The sequence below is a fragment of the Natator depressus genome, chromosome 3 (assembly GCF_965152275.1).
Source record: "Natator depressus isolate rNatDep1 chromosome 3, rNatDep2.hap1, whole genome shotgun sequence".
Lineage (NCBI taxonomy): Eukaryota > Metazoa > Chordata > Testudines > Cheloniidae > Natator > Natator depressus.
The window spans coordinates 147,281,001-147,307,096 of record NC_134236.1 but is presented as its reverse complement, the minus strand read 5'-3'; the positions used below and the strand labels follow the sequence as shown (position 1 = coordinate 147,307,096).

General features: G+C 42.1%; 1 protein-coding gene across 3 annotated transcripts in view; it reads right to left on the bottom strand.

Annotated features, from left to right (window-relative positions):
• Positions 1-528: 528 nt before the first annotated feature.
• Positions 529-26,096, bottom strand: part of LOC141985160 (myb/SANT-like DNA-binding domain-containing protein 7) — a 59,825-nt gene continuing 34,257 nt past the window's right edge. The window contains exons 1-4 of one of the 3 annotated variants that reach the window (XR_012638880.1): positions 11,954-12,068; positions 6,111-6,173; positions 1,513-1,948; positions 529-1,003 (exon numbers count right to left, since the gene is read on the bottom strand). Coding sequence is in view for 1 of the 3 variants with exons in the window: in XM_074949011.1 (XP_074805112.1) it covers positions 1,547-1,948; positions 6,111-6,173 (465 nt within the window). In the remaining 2 variants the exon portion in view is untranslated. Of the gene's footprint in view, positions 1,004-1,512; positions 1,949-6,110; positions 6,174-10,158; positions 10,247-11,953; positions 12,069-26,096 lie in introns of those variants that run through there. The other 2 variants (XR_012638881.1, XM_074949011.1) reach the window with 2 other exon arrangements.

Below are 26,096 nucleotides of genomic sequence, written 5' to 3'. Positions count from 1 at the left end.
AATGGTGGTAGAATGTGCCTTTGGACGTCTAAAGGGGTCCTGGCGCAGTTTACTCACTAGGTTAGACCTCAGGTAAAGCAATATTTCCATTGTTGTTGCTGCGTGGTGTGTTCTTCATAATATCTGTGAAAGTAAGGGGGGAAAGTTTCTGGTGGGCTGGGGGGCTGAGGCAGATTATGAGCAGCCAGACACCAGGGCAATAAGAAGAGCACACTGAGGCACACTGCGTCTCTAAGAGGCTTTGAAAACCAGTTTAATGAATGATCCAACACCAATGTGACAGTTCTGTGTGTTTTTCCTTAAGAACCTGCCCCCTTTTTTGCATGTACTGCCCTGTAAACTAAACCTCCACCAACCACAATGTGCACAGTGAATAAAGAGCCTCTTATACTCAATTCATGCATTTTTATTATGCTAATAAACACTGAACACAGACAGCAATGAATAGCAATGATAACCAGGTAAGGGCCTGATAACACAGGGAGGGAGGGGCAAGGACACATATTTTATTACAATTGCACTGTCTAGTAATCTAAGATGTGGGAATGAGAGCTTTCTGCCCCATCAACCATCCCCTGGAGTTGAGTTCAAGGGATAACGGAACTTTCCCCCCATCCCCTTATTCTAGGTCATCTGGGAGAAGAGGATATAGAACTTGGTGAGGAGGGCAGTTCGTTCATCATTGGGTGCAGCTGGACTCTAAGGTCTAGCTGCCTTTCCTGCACTTCAACCAGATGCCTCAACATGTCTGTTTGCGCCCCCATAAGCTGCAACATCTCCTCTTGCGTGTTACACTCTTGTTCCCTGCTTGCTTTCCTGCCCTCTTGGTTGATGCGCATGCTCTCTGAGAGTGTGAGCCTCCATGCATGGAGCTGGGCCCTGTCACCCTCGGAGGAACACATCAAATCACAGAACATGTCTTCCCTTGTCTGCTTTTTTCGCCTTCTAATCTGGGACAGCCTTTGTGCTGGAGTGGAGGAAGCATCCAGAGAACATGTTGCAGCTGCAAGGAAAAGCATACATTGTTGAAAACAAAAGGTTAACAGTTGCAATGAATGAAACAATTCATAGCAGTAAATACATTCCCTGCGGTACTCAGCCAAATTTTGTGTTTTAAAAGAAGAGCCTGCCAGTAAGGTACAACACATGGCAGAGTGCTGGGCAGCAGATTTCGGTTTGTAGGCAAGCATAGTAAGCACACACGAAAGGGTAAGCAGTGTCAGGTCACACCCAGGGACATTTTTTACTGTGGAAACTCTTGGCACATAAACAGTCTTTTCCGGGGAGCACCCTTTGCATGGCTGCACTGCCCGCCACTGCATCCCAATTGTTTACCTCAAATTAAACAGTAACCACAATTGCATTTAACCCCTGTAGTGTTATTACAAGTGTGCACTCACCAGAGGTGCCTTCCCCGCCATCGCAGTCCCGCACCAGTGGATCCTGGGAGGGGACTGGCTCCAGAGTTAGGAAAAGTTCCTGGCTGCCAGGGAGAATGGATCCTCTGCTTACCTGCTGCACATTCTCCTCCTCCTCCTCTTCCTCATCAACAATGTCCTCCTCGTTGTTGCCTATGGCCGCCTGGGTCCCCTGGGTGGTATCCATGAACAGTGTTGGGGTCCCCGGCTAGAATCGCATGCAGTTGCTCATAGAAGTGGCATGTCTGTGGCTCAGCACCAGAGCGACTATTCACCTCCCTTGTCTTCTGGTAGGCTTGCCTGAGCTCCTTTATTTTCACATGGCACTGCTGTGTGTCCCTGGTGTAGCCTTTTTCCCCCATGCCCTGTGCGATTTTGGCGTAGATGTCAGCATTTCTTCTGCTGGTTCGGAGCTCTGCCTGCACAGACTCTTCTCCCCACACAGCAATCAGATCCAGTGTCTCCTGTATGCTCCAGTGCGTTTGCAGACCTGGGCAGCCATGGTCAGCTGTGGTGGTGAGCTCTCCACGCTGATTAAACAAGAAATGAAATTCAGAAGTTCCCAGGGCTTTTCCTATTTACCTGGCTGAAGTGCAGTGGAGTTGAAAGTGCTGTCCAGAGCGTACACATTGGAGCACATTGGGACAGCTCCCGGAGGCCAAACAAGTTGAAATACACTGTGCTGTGTCTACACTACTCCTAATTTGACCTGGAAGGTCGAATCTAGCGCTACTCCTCTTGCTGAGGTGGAGTACAGGCGTCAATTTGAAAAGCCCTTTAGGTCAGTGGGAAGGGCTCTGTAGTGTAGACACGCACATTATAAATTCAACCCAGTGAAGGGAATGTCGATCTAATGATGTAGTGTAAACCAGTCCTTAGATTGACCCACAGCAGTAGTATAGACCAGGCATAAGAGCTCTGCACCAATAAGACATCATGCACTGGGAGACCCAATGTTAGCTCAGGGTGACTTTTTTTATTTGTTTGTTTAAATTGTTTTTCTTCTCCTTTTGTAACATTGGGCAGGAGGTGGGATTTTCCTTTTGTGGGTTAGTGTCAGTGGACCTTCCAGAAGAAGTGGGCCTCTAGGAAGAATTTGCATGAGGAGAAGGTAGGGCCTGTAGCACTGTGACTGTTAGTTTGTTCCATGCTTGGGGGGCGGGGAAGGGGAGCTGTATGGAAGTAGCCCCAAAAGAGAAGAGAAAGAAAGGAGAAAAGATATATGAGGATACAAGTAACTGCCTTTTTATACATAGAGAAGGGGAGCTAGGAAAAGTTCTAGTCAGAAGTTCTCTAGCAAAGCAGAAAGACAGATTAGTTTTAGTGACAAAAATGTTTTCCTTACTTTAATAAGGTTCCTTGTTCAGTGTTAGAAGAAAGTGACTTGTTCTTTACCAATGCAACAGGGCATGGAGTCAAAAGCTGACATTTTTAAGCAGCAGAAGTGAGTGGTAAGAACTGCACACAAGAAGCCATTTGCAATGTACAACAACCAGTTTTATTAGCCTGCAAAACTTAGGAACAATGCTGCATATTCTTGAGCACCATCTACAGGGACTTTGTCTATTAACTATTTATATTTCTTTTTTATAGAACACTTCTGTAACAGTAAGGAAAAGAGAATGCTAAAGTGCAATGCAAGGCATGACTGTCAGCATGCTAAACCCATGGAATGGCCTGAGTGGAATTAGAGCTTACATACATTTTGAATCACAATGAAGCTTAACACAGTGCATGGAGAAGTACGAGTCAATCCACTGGCAAGATGTGCAGTGTGAACTCATGGGAATGCAAGTTCCCAACAAGAAAGTAATGGAAACCTGGTGCAAAAGGAGCAAAGACATTTTCATAGGAGAAAAGGAGAGGTATTGCAAAAAATTCCTTTAAACCCCACCTATAGTTTTATGGTCAGAAATGTGGTAAAAGGGAGAACGCAAGATTGAAGTCTGCCCATCCACTGGAGACGTGCACAGGAAGTGTAAGGACAAAAGTTACTCTAGAAGCATGTCTGTTGTAGCAAAGGAATGAGGGAAATGTCTGCTTCTGAGGATCTGTGTCTAAAGATGACATTCTTGAACAGGCTTGAACTGTTAATCTCAAGTTTGCAGTATTACTGTTGTTTAAATCCAAAACTGATTAAGGGGCACAAATTACTGTGATTCTGAGCAGAATGTGAGTAGGATTGCCAGGCATCTGGTTTTCAACCAGAATGCCCGGTCGAAAAGGGATCCTGGCGGTGGTGCTGACTGGGCCATTAAAAGTTCGGTCGGAGGCGCAGCAGGGCTAAGGCAGGCTCCCTGCCTGCCCTTGCTCCGCGTGGCTCCCGGAAGCATCTGGCTTTCCCTCTGGCTCCTAGGTGGAGGTGCAGCCACAGGGATTCTGTGCACTGCCCCTGCCCCCAAGCACCGGCTCTGCAGCTTCCATTGGCCAGGAACTGTGGCAAATGGGAGCTGCGGGGGCAGTGCCTACGGATGGGGACAGTGCGCACCGCACAGAGCTGCCTGGCCGCACCTCTGCCTAGGAGCCAGAGGGACATGCCAGCCACTACGAGGAGCAACCTGAAGTAAGTGCCACCTGAAACCCAGACCTCGAACCCCCTCCCACACCCCAACCCCCTGCCCCAGCCCTGACCCACCTCCCACACCCAAACTTCCTCCCAGAGCCCTTACCCTGCACTCCCTCCTGCAACCCAGCCCCCTGCCGCAGCCCTGAGCCCCGTCCTGCACCCAAACTCCCTCCTGTACCCCAACTCTTTGCCCCAGCACTTCCCAGCAGTGCCCTGCCCTCATTCCGCCTCTCCTGCCCCCACTTTGCCCCCACTCCCCTGCTGCCAAACAGTTGCTGAGTGTGTGGCTGGTAGGTGCTGAGCCCCCACTATTTCTTTCCATGGGTGCTCCAGCCCCAGAGCACCCACAGAGTCAGTGCCTATGGCTGAGTCTATTCACAGCCTGTACTTGCTTAAAAAAAATTAATTAAAAGAGTATGAACCAAATCCTCAGCTCGTGTAAAGCAATGTAGCTTCACTGACTTCAAAGGAGCTTTACTGATTTGCACCAACTGATGTATGTATACACTACAGCGACTACAGCAGTACAGCTATGGCCCTGCAGCTGTGCTGCCGTAGTGTAGACACTTCCTACCTTGATGGAAGAGTTTTTTCCATCACTGTAGTAAATCCACTCTCTCGAGAGGCAGTAGCTAAGTCAATGGAAGAATTCTTCCAACAACCTATCTGCATCTACAGTGCAGGGTTAGGTCAACCTATGTCTCACAGGGCATGACATTTTTCACAGCCTTGAGCAATGTAACTAGGTCGACCTAAGTTTTAGGTGTAGACTGGGCCTTATAATCTGCCTCCATGTGTTCGACACCTTTATCGCTAGTGGAGTAACCACCTATGCTGAACCACAACCATTGAGCTGGGTCTCATAAAACACACAGAGGAAGCTGGACAGCGTGCAGTCATAATAACCAGCTTAAAGAAGAACCAGTGTGGATTTTATTGAAAGAGGTGGCTGTGCCATAGGCATTCAGCACAGCCACAAGAGTGCCAATCCTGCTGTCTCCCACAATAAAAGAAGAACTGGGTGAGGGGGAGAAGAAGGACATAACAGAACACATTTCTGAATGGATTGTGATGTGCCCTTATGGTACCTGTATTTGCCTTCTAAAAAGTACATCCATATCTGTGCAGACTTATAGAAATTCAGTGAATGAGGGAAAGGTATATTTTCCTCCTTGTGTAAGAGAGAATCTCCAAGTTAACTGCTCCAGTAATGATCACCTCACTAAGGACTTGTCTACACCACAATTTAATCTTTTTCTAACATGTTAGTTGTGACATGAATGTAAATCGGAGTCTGGATAAGGAGCAAACTTCTGTGCTGGTTGCATATAACCCTAGGGTCCAGCCAAGGATTAGAGATTTCGGGTACACTTGTGATATTGAAAGCTGTGCTTTCTTAAAGGATGTTATAAAAGTTGTCAGCTTGGCACTGGCACTGTGGAGTGGAATTGAGTAGAATCACTACTAGGCCTTGCCTACACTGTGGTTTGTAACTAGGTTAATAATCTTGTGAGCTCAGTTACACACTTTAGTGTAAATACAGCTGGGGCATTCTGGCAAGCTTTAATCTGCCATGACTCTTCTAGGCTGGCACTTTTTATAATGCTCTTTGGAAGAGATTGCTTTCATTATCACAAGCCCCCTAGAAATCTTCCAAAGTAAATGACTGAGATTCTGGAAGGAGTGGCAATTAATATGAATGACATTTTTGCCTCTAGGAAATCAGAAGAGCATAATGAGGTTAAAACAAATCCTGTTGACAACAAAGATTGCTGGACCAAAATTAAAGAGAAAAATATATTTGAGGACAAATCCAACTTCTGCTCTTAGGGCACACAACTGATAAAGAAGAGGTGAAGGCAGCTTAAGAAAAAGTCAAAGTCATAGCTGAAATGCCACCACCTAAAAACATGTAGAAATCCACACAGTTCCTCAGTAGGATATAAATTTTATTCAAACCTGACTTCAAAAGGCCAAGCTATTTATAAACCTACTTAAAACAGATGGGGATAAATCACAAGGATATGCTTTTGAGGATCTAAAGCATCTATTGACCTCCTCATTATGTTTCCAAGTCTACAGCCATTTCAGCAGCTGCGGTCTTATTGAGTTGCTAGTTTACTTACTTTACTTAAATGAAGATGATCAGAAGCTGGCAACACATTGTTCCAGATGGCTTTCGAACAAATCTAGAATGCCCAAATAGAAAGACAGAATATTTGGTGAGCATGTGGGTGTGTGAGATGCTTGCAGATTTTGCAAGATCTTGATAACATTCTGCTTGTGACAGACCACAAGCCATTTTTACCATTAATAAACATTAAAACCCCGGACAAGCATGCCCTTAGATGACAGATAATAGAATGCTCCCTAGGGAAATTCCCTGTGGCAGTTGTGCACAAGGCGGAATGTAACAGCTGCCTAGCAGCTGCACAATACACAGTAATTTAGGGGTGAAAGTGAAGAATATTGAACCTTCATGTATGCAGAATGGCATTAGAGTACTGGAGTTAGAATCTGGCCAGGACACTTGATTAACAGCCTACTTAAAAAAACAAAAAAACCCAAAGCCTTGCAAATTTTAAGAACAAATGGTTAACATCTCGGTTTTACATCTCCTTGTAAAGGTGGCATCTCAGTGCCCTCTGAGCATTGACCCAGCTCCATGTTTAAGTACAGAGTCAGAGTGCCAACTGAAACACCAACACCACTTCCTGCAAGGTTTAGGAACCAAATTCTAGCTTGGTGTAAAAAGCCACTCTTTGGTCTGAACTTAATCACAGGACCCCCTTCTTTAACTTGAGATCAGATGGGGCAAAGGTGCAAAATGATCATACCCCTTCCATTTGACTTTTACTCCTTAAGAAAATTCAAGGTTTTAAATGGGACTTACCTACATACATGTTCCTGAGAATAGCATAATATGTTATGTAATGAAAATGAAGAGCAGTGGGAAGAGTAACATGTGCCTCCCACATGGACATGTGCGCTACCTTAATTTTTTCCATGAATAGCAACAAACATAATGTAGGAATATGTCATCCTGTTAACGACTCCAATAACTTTTGACAAGACTATTTTTTATAAGTTACTCTAGACAAAGCTATTAAAACTGCTAAAATGATTACAGACGTGGTCAACCAGGAACCCCCCAAAGGGGTATCTCTGTTTCGCTGTCCCGTAGGTTCTTTCAGTGCAATAAAACTGAACTGCACACTCACATTCATTAGCAGTGGATGAAACATACTAATGGGCATATCATGCCTTTCAGCCATATTATAAATGGGAAACTGTGTATTGCACTACAGAGTAAACAAGAAAAAGCAAACCAGTCACATATCTGTAAAAGGATGGCAGACACTAAGGCCCAGAACCTCAAAGATATTTAGATGCCTATTTTCCATTGGCCTAATATCCTGTATAATGATACACAGCTCATCTAAATCATCTTGCTGTCAGGTGTCTGAACCCTGCAAAAGATGCAGGTTAATTACAGCTGAGTCATAGTGACAGATGCATCTTGTTACATACAACAAGAATGTAAGCGGGGTTGGAACATCTTTCCTTCTCTGAGATAGAGAGAATGAGGAAGTGGCACAGAAGAGGTCCTCCATGGAAAGTCTAAGGAACAGCCAAGCTTGGGAAGAAAGCCTAGATTGACGTTTGTGTTTTGTTTTATCGTTTTGCGTTACCAGTAAAGAGGATAAGTCTGGACTATATACAGCAAGGGTTCTCAAACTGGGGGTCGTGACCCCTCAGGGGGTCGCGAGGTTATTACATGGAGGGTCGCGAGGTGTCAGCTTCCACTCCCAAACACCGCTTCACCTCTAGCATTTATAATAATGTTCAATATAAAGAAAAGTGTTTTTAATTTTTAAGGGGGGGGCTCATACTCAGATGCCTGCTGTGTGAAAGGGGTCAGGAGTACGAAAGTTTGAGAACCACTGATATAGAGAGTATACAGAATTTGTTCCCAGCATGGTGTGAACTTCACCAGCTAACCATTCCTTGTAGCAAAATTGTACTGATCATCTGAGAGATGATCAATCAGTTTATAACTGATAACTCAATAAGCCATTCAACAGAATAATGCAATGTCCTTTAGACTACATTAGTGTACAGTACATTTCTAGGTCCACGCACCCTCTGTGCTGTAAGTTGAAAGAAGACTTCTTTAATGCTATCTAGTGTCCTGAAGGGAAATTCAAGTGATTTTAACGTTCTGGCAATATTAGCTTTAACCAGCACAGCTGTCTAGTGTCATTTTTTGAAAGTCAAGAAAATTCAGTGGCATTTCCTATTTATGTCTCAATGCAGGGCTCATTGCACCAATGGAGCAGAGTTCACATTCCCCAAAGAAAAGTGAGTTCCTTTTAGTTGTCACAACTGTGCTGTAATATAAACTTATAAGCACCCTACAACTCATGGAACTACCAAATGGGTTATCTAACATAGATTTTGACTAATCCTATGGTAGCATCACTTGTTTCACTGTTTGCTTTTTTCTGGGGGAAAAATCCATTGTTATATATGAAAAGCAGAGTTCATTATAAATATTATATACAGATATAAAAAAAACCCCTTCAATAATGTCAATTATCTTATAGCAAAGGGATTGATGGTATAGGACACTGGTATGAGTATATGGCAACTTTTCACTCCAACACTGCCTGTTTTAGTCTATTCCAGATTGATGGTGGCTGAAAATTATTGCTCTTTAGTGGCCTATGTCAAATGAGTTTATGGTCTTAGCTCAGGCTTAATGAACCTATGTTTAAAAGTCACCATCTCAGCTGAAATGCTTACTGGCACTCTTAGCAGAGAGGACAAGGATTATATCAATATAGAGAATGAACTTTTTTTTTTAACTCTCCAGGTGCTCCCACCAACTTGGAGTTAAGGCATATTAGCGAGGTAGTATAGCGTAATAGCTGGTTGGGGAAATTTCACAGCGTTCAGAATTTATTGAAGTTTTGCGGTTCTAGTTTTTTTTTAAACCACCTGTACAGAGTAGGGATTGTCGCAGTGGCACTGCCTTTGCTGCGCTAGAATTGTGGGTAGAAGTCATCTGCGTCAAGGGACGTCAAACTCATGCACATTGAACCCTAAAGTCACGCATAAATATTTTTACTTAAGAAAAGTGGGATATTTACATAGTTTCTCTAAACCAGTGTATACTGAAGAAATGGTCAGAAGAGTTCTTACGCAGGAAAACGTGCATGATGTGTGGAGGAGGGGTTTGGTTTTGCATGATCTTATGGCATTATTGAAAACTCCAAATGCTTCCAAAAACCACACAACCTAACAATAATGCAGTAAACTTATTCTTGATGATATGGGTCTCCTGGGTATTTTCAAGCATCCACTTTTTTTGTTTTTACAGTGCTGGAAGGAATGTGTACAACAGCCAAAGCTCTCCTGCCACAGTCTAATAGTAATTGTACTTCACTACATTTACATGTCATTGAAATACTAATTGATTTAGGAAGCAACTGTTACCAGACTAAGTTAAACCTATTACAATTAATGCTGTTTAGTAACTATTGTTGTTATAAATGATGACAAAGGGAGAACTTTTACAAGTATTTGATAGGTTTAAATAGCAAGGAAGGAGAGAAGTTTTTTAGAGCACTTGATGGATTGAATACCATCAGAGACAGATCATATTTGAGTTAATTAATTAAAATAGAAAGGGGTTTAGAATATGAGCCTGTGGCATACTCTAATTAAACAAACAATTAGCCAGGAGAAAATGGAGATGCCAAGGGGGTTGATAAACTCGTCTGAAAACCTAGTACAAGAACCTTGTGTAGAACAAAAAAGGGAATGTAACTTATTTGCCCAAAATTCAGCAGAGGAGAAGCCATTTTGTTTGGGGAAAGCAGTAGCTGACCCTTACCTACTTCTTAAACATGTATTCACCCATTGATATGAGCAAATAACTTTTGGTCTGGTCCATGTCTCTCAAATGCAGACTGGAGGGCTAGAACGCAGTTCAAATATACTGCCAAGGTGACAGTCAATTGTAAGGAAAGGAGGCAGAGAAATAAGCTTACTGAGTGGTGGTGTGACCGAGAGTATCATTGTCCATGTACTATTTGAGAGATTGCTTTCAGGTCTAAAATGGGAATAGGGATCATTAGACCTAAACAGTACAAACAAGGAGCACACTACCTGAAAGGGGTGAAGCCAACTTCATGGACTGAGACAAGTGGTGCTGACAGACGGAAGGAGAGAACCTCTTGCAGTGGTACTATGCCACATGTCCTATAACAGTGAACAAACACTGTTTTACTTAAAGTGTTTACCCTACCTCAGGAGGCTCTTCACCAGGCCTTACATGAGATGATTTCTTAGTGCTTCCCTTTGGCTTACTCTGATTTCCTCCGTTTTTGAAAACGTTATTTTTAAAAAGATACTTTGGACAGAGGTTGTTAATGGGGCTTTAAAGCTTTTCCACTGGGACAAAGACAGTAAACTTCTGATGCCTTTTGAGAAGCAGAAGCAAGTCAATGTGGTCTGGTGCACTTAGTCTGAGGAGGAAGCAGCAGGGTGGCCCTTCTGAATAGGTGACACTAGCTGCAGGCAGTTGGATGCACAGGGAGGGCTGGTGCTCAAGATGGGTGGCAGAAAGGAGAGCTCTGGACTACAGGGTATTACAAGGACAGCGCTCCTGCCGATAAAGTGCTGTTCACACCAGCATTTGTTGTCGACAAAACTTTTGTCTTTCAGGGGCGTGTGTTTTTTTAACACTTCTAAATGACAAAAGTTTTATCTTTCATTTGCCAGTGTAGACAAAGCCTCAGGCAGTTTTGTGCTGCCTTAGTGCCACAAAATAACTTTTAAACTTTGGTTTAACTTTTGGTCCTTTGGTGAGGATGCAACTCCCGACAACAAGGAATCACTGGGTGGCATATAGCCAGTGGGGCAAATTCTACGCTGCCCACTCCCCTCCACTGGCATTACAGGGCAGAGAGGGATCAAGTGCATGGTGTGTGGCTGATCCTGGGCTGGAGTAGGTGGGGTAGTTTACAGAGGAGCAGCTGAAAATCTGTCCCACAACATGGTGCCAGTTCTTGATAGAAAAAGTCATGTCCAGTCTTCTTCCACCAGAGGAAAGATTGGTGTCACATGGGCCCAGATTCTCAGAGATATTTGGGAATCTAACTCGCACTGAAATCAATAGGAGCCTGAGGATCTGGGCCATAGGAATTTGAAGGAGTAAAAAGGAAGTAATAAAAAACAAAATATAGTAATGATATTTATTACTAACAATCACTCTAAATCAGACTGTACAAATCCAGTTTAACCCAACCAAGGACTGGCAGAACAAGCAGCAGCTTTGCCTTGCAACAGACATGGTTTAAAGAAAGTGCTCTTTGGTAGTCTTCTCTGCGGGAGACAACACAATTACAGAGAAGACAAGCTGGTGAAGCTCAGCTTTCAAACAATGTAACTTCTCCACAGCAGCCACTTGCAGCTACAATTTGCCTCATATTTCTACTGCATTTTTCTGTTTCAACCAAAATTAAAGTAGTGTGTGTGGAGGGGAGTAGGGAATACCAAACTTGTAAACATGTAGAAATTAAAAAAAAAAAAAAAAAGTGCTAACATTTTCTATTTAACATACAAAATTAGGGGTGTGCATTTTAAAAAATGAAATTACCAAATGGATTGTAACTTTTTTGCTTCTGAAATGGAAGCTGGGCAGGGAGTAATCATTTCATACCAAGATAATATTGCAGCTTAGAGATCTGAACACTTCAAATGTACAAAGTTGAAGGTAATTTGACAGGACATGTGGAGTTTATGCTAGCAGAGGCATGGAGGGAGGCTCATTTTCTTGTCAAAAACAGGAGTGTAACTTAGACATTTCAAGTTATGTAGCAACAAGAGCCCCCCCCCCCCCCCAAAAAAAAAAAAAAACCTTCCAAACCTCGTGGCATCTGCAAGTGCCAGGAAATCTCACCTGAGTTGAACAATGTGACCAAGAAATTCAGAGTGAGATCTTGAATGCGACCTCCAGCCCCAGTGATGATATCTTTGTCTCAAAAAGAAAGGGATTTGGGGACATGTTGATGGTAGTATTTTCTTCTTTAACAAAAAACAGGGAAAAGAATTGAAACTTCACCTTTTCACAGATTCCAAGATCCAGTCTGACCTCCTACATAGCACAGGCCATAGAACTTCCCCAGAATAATTCGCAAGGCAGATCTTTCAGAAAAACATCTAATCTTGATTTAAAAATTACCAGAGATGAAGAATCTACAACAACCCTTGGTAAATTGTTCCAATGGTTAATTACTCTCAATGTTAAAAATTTACACCTTATTTTCAGTCTGAATTTGACTAGCTTCAACTTCTAGCTATTGGACCATGTTATAACTTTCTCTGCTAGATTGAAGAGCCCATTATTAAATATTTGTTCACATATAGATACTTATAGACTGTAATCAAATCACCTCTTAACTTTGTCTTTGTTAAGCTAAATAGATTGAGCTCCTTGAGACTGTCACAAAAAGGCATAAACAATGAGGAGTACTTGTGGCACCTTAGAGACTAACAAATTTATTTGGGCATAAGCTTTCGTGGGCTAAAACCTACTTAATCAGATGCATAGAGTAGAAAATACAGTAGGAAGATATATATACACAGTACATGAAAAGATGGGGGTTGCCTTACCAATTCTAATGAGATAATTCAATTAAAGTGGGCTATTATCAGCAGGAGGAAAAATCACTTTCGTAGTGGTAATCAGGGTGGCCCATTTCAAACAGTTGACAAGAAGGTGTGAGTAACAGTAGGGGGTAAAATTAGCATGGGGAAATAGTTTTTAGTTTGTGTAATGACCCAGCCACTCCCCATCTTTATTCAGGCCTAATTTGATGGTGTCCAGTTTGCAAATTAATTCCAGTTCTGCAGTTTCTCGTTGGAGTCTGTTTTTGAAGTTTTTTTGTTGACGAATTGCCACTTTTAAGTCTGTAATTGAGAGCCCAGGGAGGTTGAAGTGTTCTCTGACTGGTTTTTGAATGTTATAATTCTTGACGTCTGATTTGTGTCCATTTATTCTTTTCCGTAGAGACTGTCTGGTTTGGCTCCATGATGGAGCTGCCAACTAACATCCATGGCAGGCCATGAGACCAAGGTGGAATACAGGCTGGCCCACCGGGGTTCCTCACCCTCCACAGGTCACAATAGGTCCCGCCACTTAGTATCGTATAGTATAGGATAGTATATAGTGTGTGTTTTAATTGTATTTTATCTATGTAAACTTTAAAGCAATTTAAGATCCACTGTCAGCAATTTATTGCAAACTGGCCACTTGCAACAAATTGCTTTGCTTAGTATCATTTGAATTATATGCTATTTAACTTGCCATCAGGGATTGGTGTCTCAGGGATTTTGAGCATTATTTAGGATTTTTAGGATACACTGTATTAGGGATTATTAGTCACTTTAATAAAAAGATACCTTTGTTTTGGAAAGAATATTGCCTGTGTTAATTACTTTATCGGAAGATTATATCCATGTCCTTTAGTGTTTCCTTAGCAACCCTGGGAACTTTTACCTTGGGAAGGAAAGATTAAACAGGCAATAGGCAGGTTAGTGTAGCAGTGCCCAAAACTCATTTTTGGGGTAATATTTTAATCATTCTTGTGGCTCTTCTCTGATTATCAACATCCTTCTTGAATTGTAGGCTCTTGAATTGGACACAGTATTCCAGCAGCGGTCGCACCAGTGCCAAATATAGAGGTAATAACTTCTCTTCTATTACTCGAGAGTCACCTATTTATGCATTCAAGGATTGCATTAGCTCATTAGGCCACAGCTTCACATTGGGAGCTCCTGTTCAGCTGATTATCCACCATGACCCCCAAATCTTTTTCAGAGTCACTGTTTCCCACTTTCTGCTGGTAATACACAGAAATTACTTCCATACTCCTGCTAATCGCACACATTCAACATGACGGCATATGGGACTTCCATCTTCACTGCTTCAGCAGCACATTTCACTTTCTTCATGCTGTAGGAACAGTACTGCTTTATCTGGTGGGTGGCCTATGAATTTGGCTGAAATGTACCTTTTGCCTAAGTGTGTATATGAAACATGAGGATGAGGAACTGTACTGTATAAGGAACCAGTAACTTAAAAATAAAAAACACACAGTTTATCTACAGAAATGTCATAATTTATTTTCTGGTAAATTCTTTCACCACATCTGGATTGGGGAATCCTTGAGAGCAAATCACAGGTGTTCCTATGACTTCATTTAAGTTGGAAAATTTTCCCCCTGGATGCTATTAATTGCCCATACAACAGATCTGTTGAATGTGTAGTATATTGAAGGTTGACTAAGTCTTACTCTTTCAACACAAAGTGAAAATATGGAGTTTGTGGATTAAAAGGAATTGCTTGTATTAATACGGAAAATTGAGAGTATAATTTAAAAAGTCTTAGATTAGCTTATGTCTACTTATATGAGAGAAGCAGCTGTTAAATGTTGGAACTGGAGTTCAAATGCATTTCAGCAACTAGCTTCATTCCTCCCTTGGAGGCAGCTCCTCTTCCTTGCTTGCTTTCTTGGGATACCAGTCTCTTAGCCAGTCTCAGGAGGAGTAGATAATATTTATCTGTACTTTAGAGGTTCTTAGAAGGTAAGGTAGACATTTTCAAAATGGCCTCTGCTTATGAAATCACTGAGAGCAGCTGAGTGTTCAGCACCTCTGAGAACGGGTACCACCTGTTTTCAGTTGTATATCCAAAATCAACGATCCTTTTTTAAACCTAATTGACTGGTTCAAGTGACTGAAACAGCAAGTCAGCCTCAGAAGAAAGCTTTCGAAGCAAATTCTCTTGAATACTGTGCTTACCACTATACCTAATCCACTAGATTATAGTGCCTAGAAAACAAGCCACATAACTACTCTCTGTATCACTCGTCCTATGCCCTTGATAACTGAGGAAGTTCTGATTGGGACTGAATGTCACAGCTATTCCCTTCATGTATATAATATGTCAGACCATAACCCTTGATACAAACACACCAAAAATTTGTGAAAGTAATGGCTCTAGATTTGAACTTTGTGGTTTAGGCCCATCTCCTTTATTTTCACACACACACAAATATCCCCCTTTCCCCCCAAATCAAAAACCAAAAACCAACCCCCCCACCCCACAAAACCAAAACACCCATAGCAAACACTTGTATTCAGTGAAAAATCTAATGATTAAAAAATACACGAGAGATAAGGGGATAATACAAAACATTTTCTAATTGACAGACTCTTAGCAACAGAGTAGTTCTAAGTAGACTTACATGTAGGTATTGCATTATCTAACTGTAAATTAATATTGGTAAGTAACCAAGACTATGAACAATGTAAATCAGTTTGACATTTTCCTGGTATGGCTGTAGCTTAAGCAGCTATTTGTCTTTCAAACCTGTCTGATATCAGGCCTAGAGGATGACTAGATGTGTGTGTACACTCACCCACACCCTTTTCTGATGCATGTATTACCTACTATTACAAATTGAGGCTATTAGAGAGAAATGTCTCATCTACAAAGAGAAAGGATGAGTATTTATGTTTTTATTAGGGGGTAGCTGTGTTAGTCTGTATCCATAAAAACAACAAGGAGTCTGGTGGCACCTTAAAGACTAACAGATTTATTTGGGCACGAAGAAGTTGGTTTTTTAACCACGAAAGCTTATGCCCGAATAAATCTGTTAGTCTTTAAGGTGCCACCGGACTCCTTGTTGTTTTTATGTTTTTATTGTGGAACTAGAGTTTGCACCCACACTGCCAGTCAACCATTCTCCAATATGCAATGATGAACAATCCAGAGTGAAAAAAAATACACCATAGTTCCTAGATCTGGCCATGCATAGAAAACAATTGTACCGTATGCTTGCAGCAGCCAAAATAATCCTCACAAGAGTCTGCAATCACCTTCATTTTTTTGAGTTAGACATCGCTGCATTCACACAGTGTTTTTCAATCAGAAACAAAAAGCATCATATAAAGTACTGCTATAATCCCATTTTTGAATGTTGTTAGCAAGCTGAATGTTGAGAAATGCTAATTACCCAGGGGGCAGGGAGGGAAGCAGTTTAATGGAGCGAGCTCATTCTGTAAACAAAGTTGTGTATCTTGGATTCCACAGCAACTGCATTGGAAGCATCCTTTGAACTATGGGAGATAATAAGTGATAAACCATCTCAGTGAGCAAGAAACAATGCTGCAGTTCAAAAATTGTTTATCAAACAAATATAACAACATAAATTGCCACAAGCCAGGATGTTTTTTTTAGCTTTGTCAGTATTTATTATTGGGGTCTCATTGCAGCACTCTGGATCCTGCTCAATTCCCAGTTGGATTATTCAGATTCCTGTTCCAGGGCTCAGTGCAGAAAGAACAATTTCAAGGAGGCCTGCTTGCTCACAGCTTAGCATTATTTGTCCAATTACAATCAGTGAGACTGTTTAATCACCAGTTTAAAGAAAGGACAGGCTAGAGATAACTCAAAAGAGAGGGAGCCCACAATAAACATGTCAAGGTTTTCCCCTGTCTCACAGAAACCTTCTTCTGTTTCCTGATTTAGATTGGAGCAGGGAGAGCAGGGTTTAGTTGGATTTTACTATTTTAATTTCCTCGTATAGTTTCTCTTTTGCCTCAGTTGCTCAACTGGGAACTCTCTTCCACTTCTCCAGGACTCTCAACAAATTTATCAGGAAGCATCAGGTTTATGGACGTGCTATAAGCCAAATTAAGAACACTGTGCTGCATCAATTGCTTACCGCTCTAGTTTAAATTCCTTGTTCCCTTCTGACTGCAGGTTAACAGACATCATTCCAGACTTTAACTAATACCAGTTTTTTTAAAAGCTGGCCTCAAATTGCCGAAAGGGCAGGTTCTATACATTGTATGCAGTCCTGCACCAGCAGTGATGCAGAGCTGCCGTACTCCATGGGAACGGTAATTCCTCCTCTTGTTGCAGGCATGCAAAGGGAATATGTACAAATACACACCCCAGGTTGGTTTCTATTTCACTCGGGATGACACAGTGTGATCTCTCTCTGTTGTCAGTCAGCTCTTATGCCCTCCCACTTTGGGGTGGACTGTACAATTTTAAGTACTTATATGGCCCTCACTGCTGTCGTATCTTGACACCTCACAATCTTTAATGTGTTTATCCCTATTTTCCAGATAGGGAATTAAGGCAGAAAGAGACTAAATGACTTACCCAAGCTAACACAGAAAGTCTGTGGTAGAGGAGGGATTTGAATACATGTCTCCCAACACCTAGACTAGTGCCTTAACCACTGGACCATCCTTCCTCTTGTGTGCCCAGGGCTACTAAGAGGGGAGCAGTCCTTGTGTTGTGCTGAGATTGCTATTCTGCCTGATGCTTGTGGGGTGGATTCAAAGGCAAGAGGTTTCTTGTGTTCTCTCCCTACACTTCCATCCCACCCCCCACATACTCATGCAAGGCACAATCTTGCTCTCAGTTAACATGGCATTTCAGTGTGATCCAAGCTGTTCTACGCAGTGACGTGAAAGTCAGACTACTTCACCTCAAACAAGGCAAAACCTATAAGGAATCTAAATATGTTGATAACTGGCTCTACCCAGAATGTTGGCAAACGTCCACCTGCCCGCCCCCCTTAAACAGCTCTGGAAACAAAACATTTTTAGAATTCCCCAAAGAACCTTCTTATGCAAGGGCTAAATTTATTAACAATTTGTGTAGGAGAAATGTTGCCAATCACATGGGTCAGTGGTCAGAAAAGAAAAAGATAGCTGTGCTGTTTTGGCTCAATCTTAGGCACATTTTGTTGTTGGGATATATATTCTCACAGTGAAACTTTCAGGCCACAGGGCTGGCAGGCTTCTCCCTGGCACACGTAAATATATTAACTGTGTAGGCCTTCTCCACTGCCAAGAGTTTCCTTATCCTGCTCTGTAGATGAAAGGATGAGGAAGCTACAGCTCTGCTTTGTATCTTTCTCTGCAGGCAAATGTCTCCTTTATCACCAAGAAGCACACAAAGATTCAGCTGCGATTTAAGGCTGGGAGTGGTTGTGCTGAAGCTCAAGTCACAGCCCAGCACTGCAGGCAGTCAACAGCTGGCTACAAACCTCATGACCGCTGGAGGCAGACAGGCAGTCGTTGAGTGCTGAAAAATCCTGAGCAGCTGAGCCTCTGATACTGGCCTGTGAGCCTATATTCAGGTGTTGTCATTTACTTAATAAAAAGAAAAAGCTAGCAAGTAGAGTCACAACCTTTAGGCCTGATCTGGATTTCAAACCCCACAGTTAAAGGGGCCCAAATTTTCAAATGCCACTAATGACTTTGGATGCCCAACTTGAGACACCCTGGAAGGAGCGTGACTTTCAGAAGGTCGGTGTTCAGCCCTTCCCAAAAATCAGGCAATTTGAGGTGTCTTAAATTTGGGCACCCAAAGTCACTGGCTACTTTTGAAAACATGGGTCAGCATATTTGGTTCAATCCATTATAAAATCAGTGGCATCCGGAACATTTGAATCCAGACACAGGTTTGAATTGCAAACACCCTTACACTTCAGGGAGTCTTAATTCAGGTCCATCTTGCATAATAGCTGGGACATCTGGTGCAAATTCAGCTCTAATTCTTCAGCCTTTAGTTTGGTGAGTAGCCATTTGACTTCAGTGGGATACTTGCGTCTGCAAGTTCTATTCAGCATGAGTAAGGATAATAGAATCAGGCCCATTAATGGCAAAATAGTAATCAATAATGTTTTAATTCCTAAGAGTATGAATGTTCAGAAGCTAGTCAGGTGTATGCAGTACCAACAGTGTGCTTCATCTTGTGCATTATAGAGGGAGACAGCCCAAGCCTGCCCCAAAGAGTTTAAATCTGAGATGACTTACAATGAAAGAAATGCTTTGGAAAAAAGCTTTGCAAGTTTCTCCTTCCTCTGCTGTAGGTTTAGCTTTAGTTAGAACTGTTCATTCACATCAGCTTAGCAGAAAAACAGCTTCCCATTTCCACAGCACTAATTTAAAGAATAATACATAAGAGGGAAAGGATGTACCTGGTTTCAAAACAACTAAATTCTGAAATGGAAATGAACATACAGCTACTATAGCTGCAGCATTAATAACAACTGTCTTTACCTCAACAAGGGGTTTGTTAAGATTTGAAAGCATTTAAAAGAAAGTATTGAAGTGTTGCATTCCCACTTAAGTAAACAAGTATCCTAAGGACTTCAGTGTGATCATTTGATTTTGGAATATTTCATGTCAGTCCATCTTCCCATCAACTGTATATCTCTGCTAGAATGACTAAAACTCCCTTACGTAAGGATGAGTCTCCACCCAAAACCGGTGCAAAAGGCTGTGTACATTCTGGTTTGAGTGTCTTATTTGATTTAGTTTAAAGCTGTTCCTAAGTGACATAAGCTAAACTGAAATCAGCCTGATTTAAACCAAAATCAGTGTCCACACAGCCTTTTGCATGAGTTCAACTCAACAGGTTTAAAATAACACCTGTTGTTAAACTCTGGGTGTAGGCAAGCCTGACCTCTTTTGGCTGAGAGGTTTGTTCTTAAATATGGAATCTGTATTAAAAACAGTGGGTCTGATCCTGCGGTTATTGAAGCCAATGGATTTCAATAGCAGCAAGGCTGGGCCCGATCCATACCAAGAAGAAAAGTGTTGGTAGTACTAACTCTTACACATGGCTTAAAAATAAACCTCCTGTAAGCAGCAAGGAAGAGAGCTTAGTCTCAAAATAAGGTTTCATTAATGACCAAGCATCATTTAGTTCCACATGCTCTTCAACACTTTTTCTATTTAATTCTAGTTCTGCACAGAAGCTTCAATGGGCACAGGATCAAACCTTTAATGGTTAATCTCTCACTGACGAAGGATCAAGCCCTACCAGAGCTTTATTACTTGAATAGGAAAGAGAATATCCTGAAAGGTGCCCCAGGAAAAGGGAATGGGAAAGTAAGTGTAAATAAAGGACGAGGCTGGGCAGACCCACAAGAAATATTTAACATTCCTTGCTCTCCACAAAGGGCAGGTCAAGGAAAGGGAATGAGTGGTTGGGATGGAGCACATGCCTCAAATATTTTTCAAATACTGTTCAGCACAGTATATCTGGTCACATAAACATCCACAACAAATAGAATGAGTTTGTTCTAGAATGTGGCAAACCTTCTGGGTAATTGTATATATGCAGGATTGGGTGAAACTATGTAGAGAAGCCACAGAAGTTGAATTCACAGCTGTATGTTGAACAGACAGGCACAAACACTGAAAGCTCTATCCTGAGCCCCAGATGTTTTCAAAATTGAGCAGTTGCAGTACATCTTGCAAGAATCCCAGTCAAAACAATATCTATAGCCACGTAATAGGTGCACATATAAACCCCAAAGGGGTTTTCAAGAGTCAGAATTGAAAAATGTCAGAAAACCTTTAATGGCAAATGAAAATGACAGACATATTGAGCCAGATGCTGATCTCCATTACAACACTGTGAAATCCAGAGTATCTCCACAGACGTCAAAATTCTGACCCATTGTACAATTTATAATAAATAAAATCAACAGGCCCGATTTTGATATCACTTATGCTGGTGTAAATCAGAACTAATTCCCCTGAAATCAGTGTGGGTTCAGCAGTATAGAACTGATGTGAGAGGAGAATAAAAATTATAATTCTGTTATTGTGAAAGTCAAGACACACAAACATTTTTTAATAGTAGTTTGCCTACGATGTGTTTCCAACAAGCTGAGAAACGCAATTCAGTAGGTGCAAACATGCTTTTGCCATATAAATGCTTGTGTCACTGTTGCTATTCACCAGCAGGCCTCCCCCATGCATTGGGGAGCCTCTCACTGCTTGCACTGCAATACATGCATATTGGAAACAGCTGCACTTTACTAAGGAAACCACCTTTAAAAAAAAAAAGTAAACTGCACTGTGCAAACAGTGGCATGGGAAAGAGTAGCACAGCAGCATATATCTCAGTGGTTCTCAAACTTTTGTACTGGTGACCCCTTGCATACAGCAAGACTCTGAGTGCGACCCCCCCCCCATAAATTAAAAAACACTTTTTTATATATTTAACACTATTATAAATGCTGGAGGCAAAGCGGGGTTTGGGGGGTGGAGGCTGACAGTTCACGACCTCCACATAATAACCTCATGACTCCCTGAGGGGTCACGACTCCCAGTTTGAGAACTCCTGATATATCTGAAAAAGAAGAGTACTTAACAAGGACAAAGTTAAATCAGAAAAGCTCTGCTCAGGATGCCTTGTATAGATGCTATCAGATAGCATATTCAGGTAGCAATCACATGATTCAGGGTATTCCAACATAGCAGACTCAAAACTCCATGAATTTACATTAATAAATAACCATGTAGTTTTCTCATCTGTTTAGGAGGCAGTGTTTGCTCTTCTGTTCCCATAGAACAACCAGGAAGGTCATGTCAAATAACCCCTGAGTCTCTGGAGCCCTGGATAGGATGCTATGGTCATCCATATAGAGGCCTTGGGGCTGCATGCTGCTCTCCAGTCTACTCTGGCCCCCTTGGCACCATGGCTTCTGCAGACCTGTGCTTCCAGAGGCATCACCACCTAGCCACTTCCCTGGAATCCCCCTGTAGAGTATAAGGAATAGGATGGTATCTCTTCAAATAGTTTGTGAACCCTCTACTGGTGCTTACTGGGTTCTATATTTTAGAAGCCGCCAGAAACCAGAGAGAGCAGCAGTATGTAGCTAGGTAGGCAGGCCTTGCACATTCACGTAGAGTTAGTAAAATGGTTATTTTGGACCCAACTGCACCCTGGTGGTTTCTTCATATTATTTTTATTGTGTAAAGATCAAAAAAGACACCACATTGCCTACAGAGGAACTCCACATCATAGGAAGTGGGGTGGGGCGGGCTAAACTCTAATAGAATTCAGTGTAGCAGACGTGTTAGTCTGTATTCGCAAAAAGAAAAGGAGTACTTGTGGCACCTTAGAGACTAACCAATTTATTTGAGCATAACCTTTCGTGAGCTACAGCTCACTTCATCGGATGCCTCTGATGAAGTGAGCTGTAGCTCACGGATGAAGTGAGCTGTAGCTCACGAAAGCTTATGCTCAAATAAATTTGTTAGTCTCTAAGGTGCCACAAGTACTCCTTTTCTAATAGAATTAAATCAGTAACTTCCTCCAAGTGTGCTGGGGAGATGATGCTGCAAAACCATCAGCAATTAGCACCTTCTTGTGAATGTTCATTTCTTCTGTTAAGGTGCAGTGCTGTGCTAGATCATCTCAGTGGGAGCACCCACCAGCATTCTCTCTGGAAGGGGCAGAATGCCTCCCGAAGGGCCCCAGCATGCAAAGGGAGCACACACTCTGTTACAAGGGTGTAGAATACCCTTCTTTCTGAGATGGCTCCTGCACTGGAGGGCAGAGCCATGGTTCTATCTCCTTTGGAGCCCCTTGAGCTCCTAGGAAAGAAGGGAAGTCTAGCATTTGGACTAGAATTCTTCCCACCTCTTAAGAGAATCATGCACAAATGAAGGAGGCTACTTAGCCTCCTTCCTTTGCACACCGATGTAGCTGAATCTGACCCTAGCACGGCATTAATGGCCTACTCCTGTTTACCACATTCGTCAATGTGCTATCTGAGCACCCTGCAGAAAGGTGATAGCTCTAGTATAGTATGGGTTAGCTGTGGTATCTGTTTTTCCTTTAGTATTGGTGCATAGTTAGCTCCAGCAGATATCTCCTTTTGTGTGCAGTTTAAAGCAGCTTACTCGGTGGAATGGTTGGTGATTTAGGGATAGGTGAACTTCCTGGAGTTCCATGTTTTGTGAACCTTGTGAACTATTTTTGTGGAGATTGCAGGTTTCACAAATCTAGCTGGAGTTCATGAACTTGATCTTCCTGTAACTGAAACCCATGTTTTAGTCAAGGGTGATTCAATATTTAAAATAAATGTTTTCCTTGCTAATGGGAAAGCCTGTTCTATGTATAAGGGATAGAATAACACCCTCCCAAAATCCATGTGGCAAAAGTGTGTGGCCTGTACACTAAATGCACACACACACACACACACACACACAAAATCAATTTTATAATTAGAATATTTTTCTTCATCCTTCTCTTTTTTTGTCTCACAGTCTGTCTCCTTTCTCCCTGCTTGATCTCTTATCCTGTTATACATGACTTTTCAATTTATTTTTTTAGTTTCTGTCACCTTTCTGTTCCCTTCCCCCTGCAGTTTCCTTTAAGCAGAAGGTGAACCCTGTAATGTTAGAGTTCAGATCAAATTTCAAATCTACAATCTTTATGGGATCATATGTCCAATCTTGAACTGTTGACGTAAACATGATAATAAATTTAGGCTTAAATCCATCCAGCTCGTAACCTGAATTAGCATCAGCACCTGGTGTACTCAGTACCGGGTATCTCCACAGAGAGGTCAGGGTAAGAGATCCTCTCCACCTCAGGCTGCAGAGTGACTGTGGAGGTGCTCTGCCACTGCAGTCTTAAGTAGCCCCAGCAATCCTAATGTCCTAAGGGTTGATAGGGGATCCGTCAGCAGAGACTGAGTTATACATTGTGCAGGGTGTGCTTAAACACTGAATAGCCTCTGTGCGTCCTGCAGCTCTCTTGCACAATGGAACTTCATTGGTTTCCACTGCCAAGGGCTCTTTCATCTCCCAAGGGTGTTCCACTCTCAAACTATACCTGGAATTCCCATCAACACATCAAGGACAGTACAAACCTAACATGCACAGTTATCGTCCGAAGACAGTTTTGTACCAATTTTGTTTGATAAAGTCACAGAATTATCCATCATCTAAAGGAGATAAATCATTAAAAACATGCTAGGACGTTAGGCAGGAAAATGTAAATTACCAGGTATGACAGAGTCTGCTCCAGATCAAGTTCTTTCCTTTGATCTTTGGAAAGATGGTTATTAACTAGCAGGGTCAATGCTAAGACTTTTGCTGGAAAATATGCACTTCTCAGCCACCCACATAACAAACAGTCACTAATCCATTCTACTTCCCAAGGCAACCTCATGGACAGATGTCTTCAGATGATCTGGGTAACGTAATCAGCATAGGAACAAATTGGCTATAAACGATGATATATATGGTAAGTACAATGGTAATTTTGCAGAACACCATTAGGACCAAATTTTTTAAAACTTGAATAAAATGGGCTAAATTCTGCTAAGTTACCTGGGTGCAAACCCACTGACTTCAACAGGAATTACACCTGTGTAAGGGTCCATCCACACTATAGCAGCTACCACACTGGAGGAGGAGGTTACAATATGGCAGACTCCCAAGTTAAACCACTTTTTGATCTTGCAGTGTTGGTAGAACTGAACCATGCTCATTGGGCTCACAGTACAGCCCTGATAAAGTGCAAAGACTCTCTCACTGGAGTCAGCGTGAGTTCCACCCATATAATGGGGGGCAGACTAGGGCTCTAAGGCTGTTCTGAAGTTCAGAACAGGTTGGCCCATCTATATGGCATATGACCTATGTCTGAAAGAGTGGAGGACTACCATATTACAACTGGGTCCCACAATACACTTGCTGTTTTAATGCATACCAGACCAAAATGAGGGGAGAATTTGGGTCTGTCTCTTTTATATCCAGCAGCAAGTTAAATTGGTTAATCTTTCCCTCGACTGTGAGTGACATACATGCATGTCATAGAATTCATTGGTAGCATTTTACTCTCAACATGGGACAATAAGTTTGTTTGCATAATTTTGCCAATGAAAGCAAAAACAGCCTATTTAAAGGGAGACCTTCAAAGCATCAGACTATGAGAAGAAGCCACAGTTCTGCCTACTTTCTGCTCCCCTCCTGAGGTACTATGGGTATGTCCACACTGCAGTTAAAAACTCGTGGCTGACGTATGCCAGCTAACTCAGGCTTGCAGAGCTTGGGCTGCTTCATTGCAATGTGGACATCCAGCCTCAGGCTGGAGCCCATGCTCTAGGATCCTGTGAAGGTCCCAGAGCTCAGGCTGCAGCCCACACTGGAACATCTACACTGCAGTTAAACAGCCTCTTAGCCTGAGCCCTGCAAGCCCAAGTCAGCTGGCATGGACCAGCCACGGGTGTCTAACTGCAGTGTAGACATACCGAGAGGGAACAGTCTAACATGCTGGGGGTGAAAGGCAGTGATTGTGCCTGGCCTATATATGAGAAGTACGCAAGGGAAATTTCATTCCTTGCATTTCTCATCTACACACTCCTTCAAGGAGTGGGAAAAATCTTGCCCAAAGTAGTCAGGCCTGACATTTAATTTATTCTGTAGTATAGTCTGACTGTTCAGAAAATCACCGTCAAGTCATCTTGCCTAACTAAAGTGATTTGGTTGCAAAGCCATCCAGAGCAAGAAAAAAAACAGTACATTCAAAAAATACATAACTGATATAATGGGAGTGAGACCTGCCTATCTGGTCATGCAAACATATGTCACATGTTAGGCTATCGTTTCCTGGGTGCCTGCTTTTATAGGCATTATCTAGAACTGGAAGCAAATAGCCAGCTGATCTAGATAAAAAATGTGCAATCAATTACACAATGGCTGTCAGTATTATGATAAGAATCAAAGCAACATGCACAGCAGCTGAAAGGCTAGACATCTGTGGCCTGGGATTACTTTGCTGGAACTATAAAGAATGAGGTTACTTACAATCTGCTTTAGGGGGTTCTGGTTTACTACTATAGTATCTCATGCCATTGTTGGAATGTTTGAAAGCAAACATTTTCATGTGTTCTGTCCTTCTGGAGAAGGCTGTAATGAAGACAGTAGGTAAAGCTGGCTCAGAAAGACAGACAACAATAAAACTCCAGTCAGATGCAGGTGAGTCTGTTTAGAATCTATTCTAGTAGGGGGGAATTATGTGATTTTTAGGCCTGATTCAGCAAGCTACTTTAGCATCTGTCTTAACAGTCAGTAGATGAATAGACTTATTGACTTCAGCTGGGCCAATCACATGCTTAAAGTTAGGCACATGCTGAAGTACCTTGCTGAATCAGGGCCTTAATGCTAATATATGTGCAGCTGCTTACAGTCCTAGCTGAAGC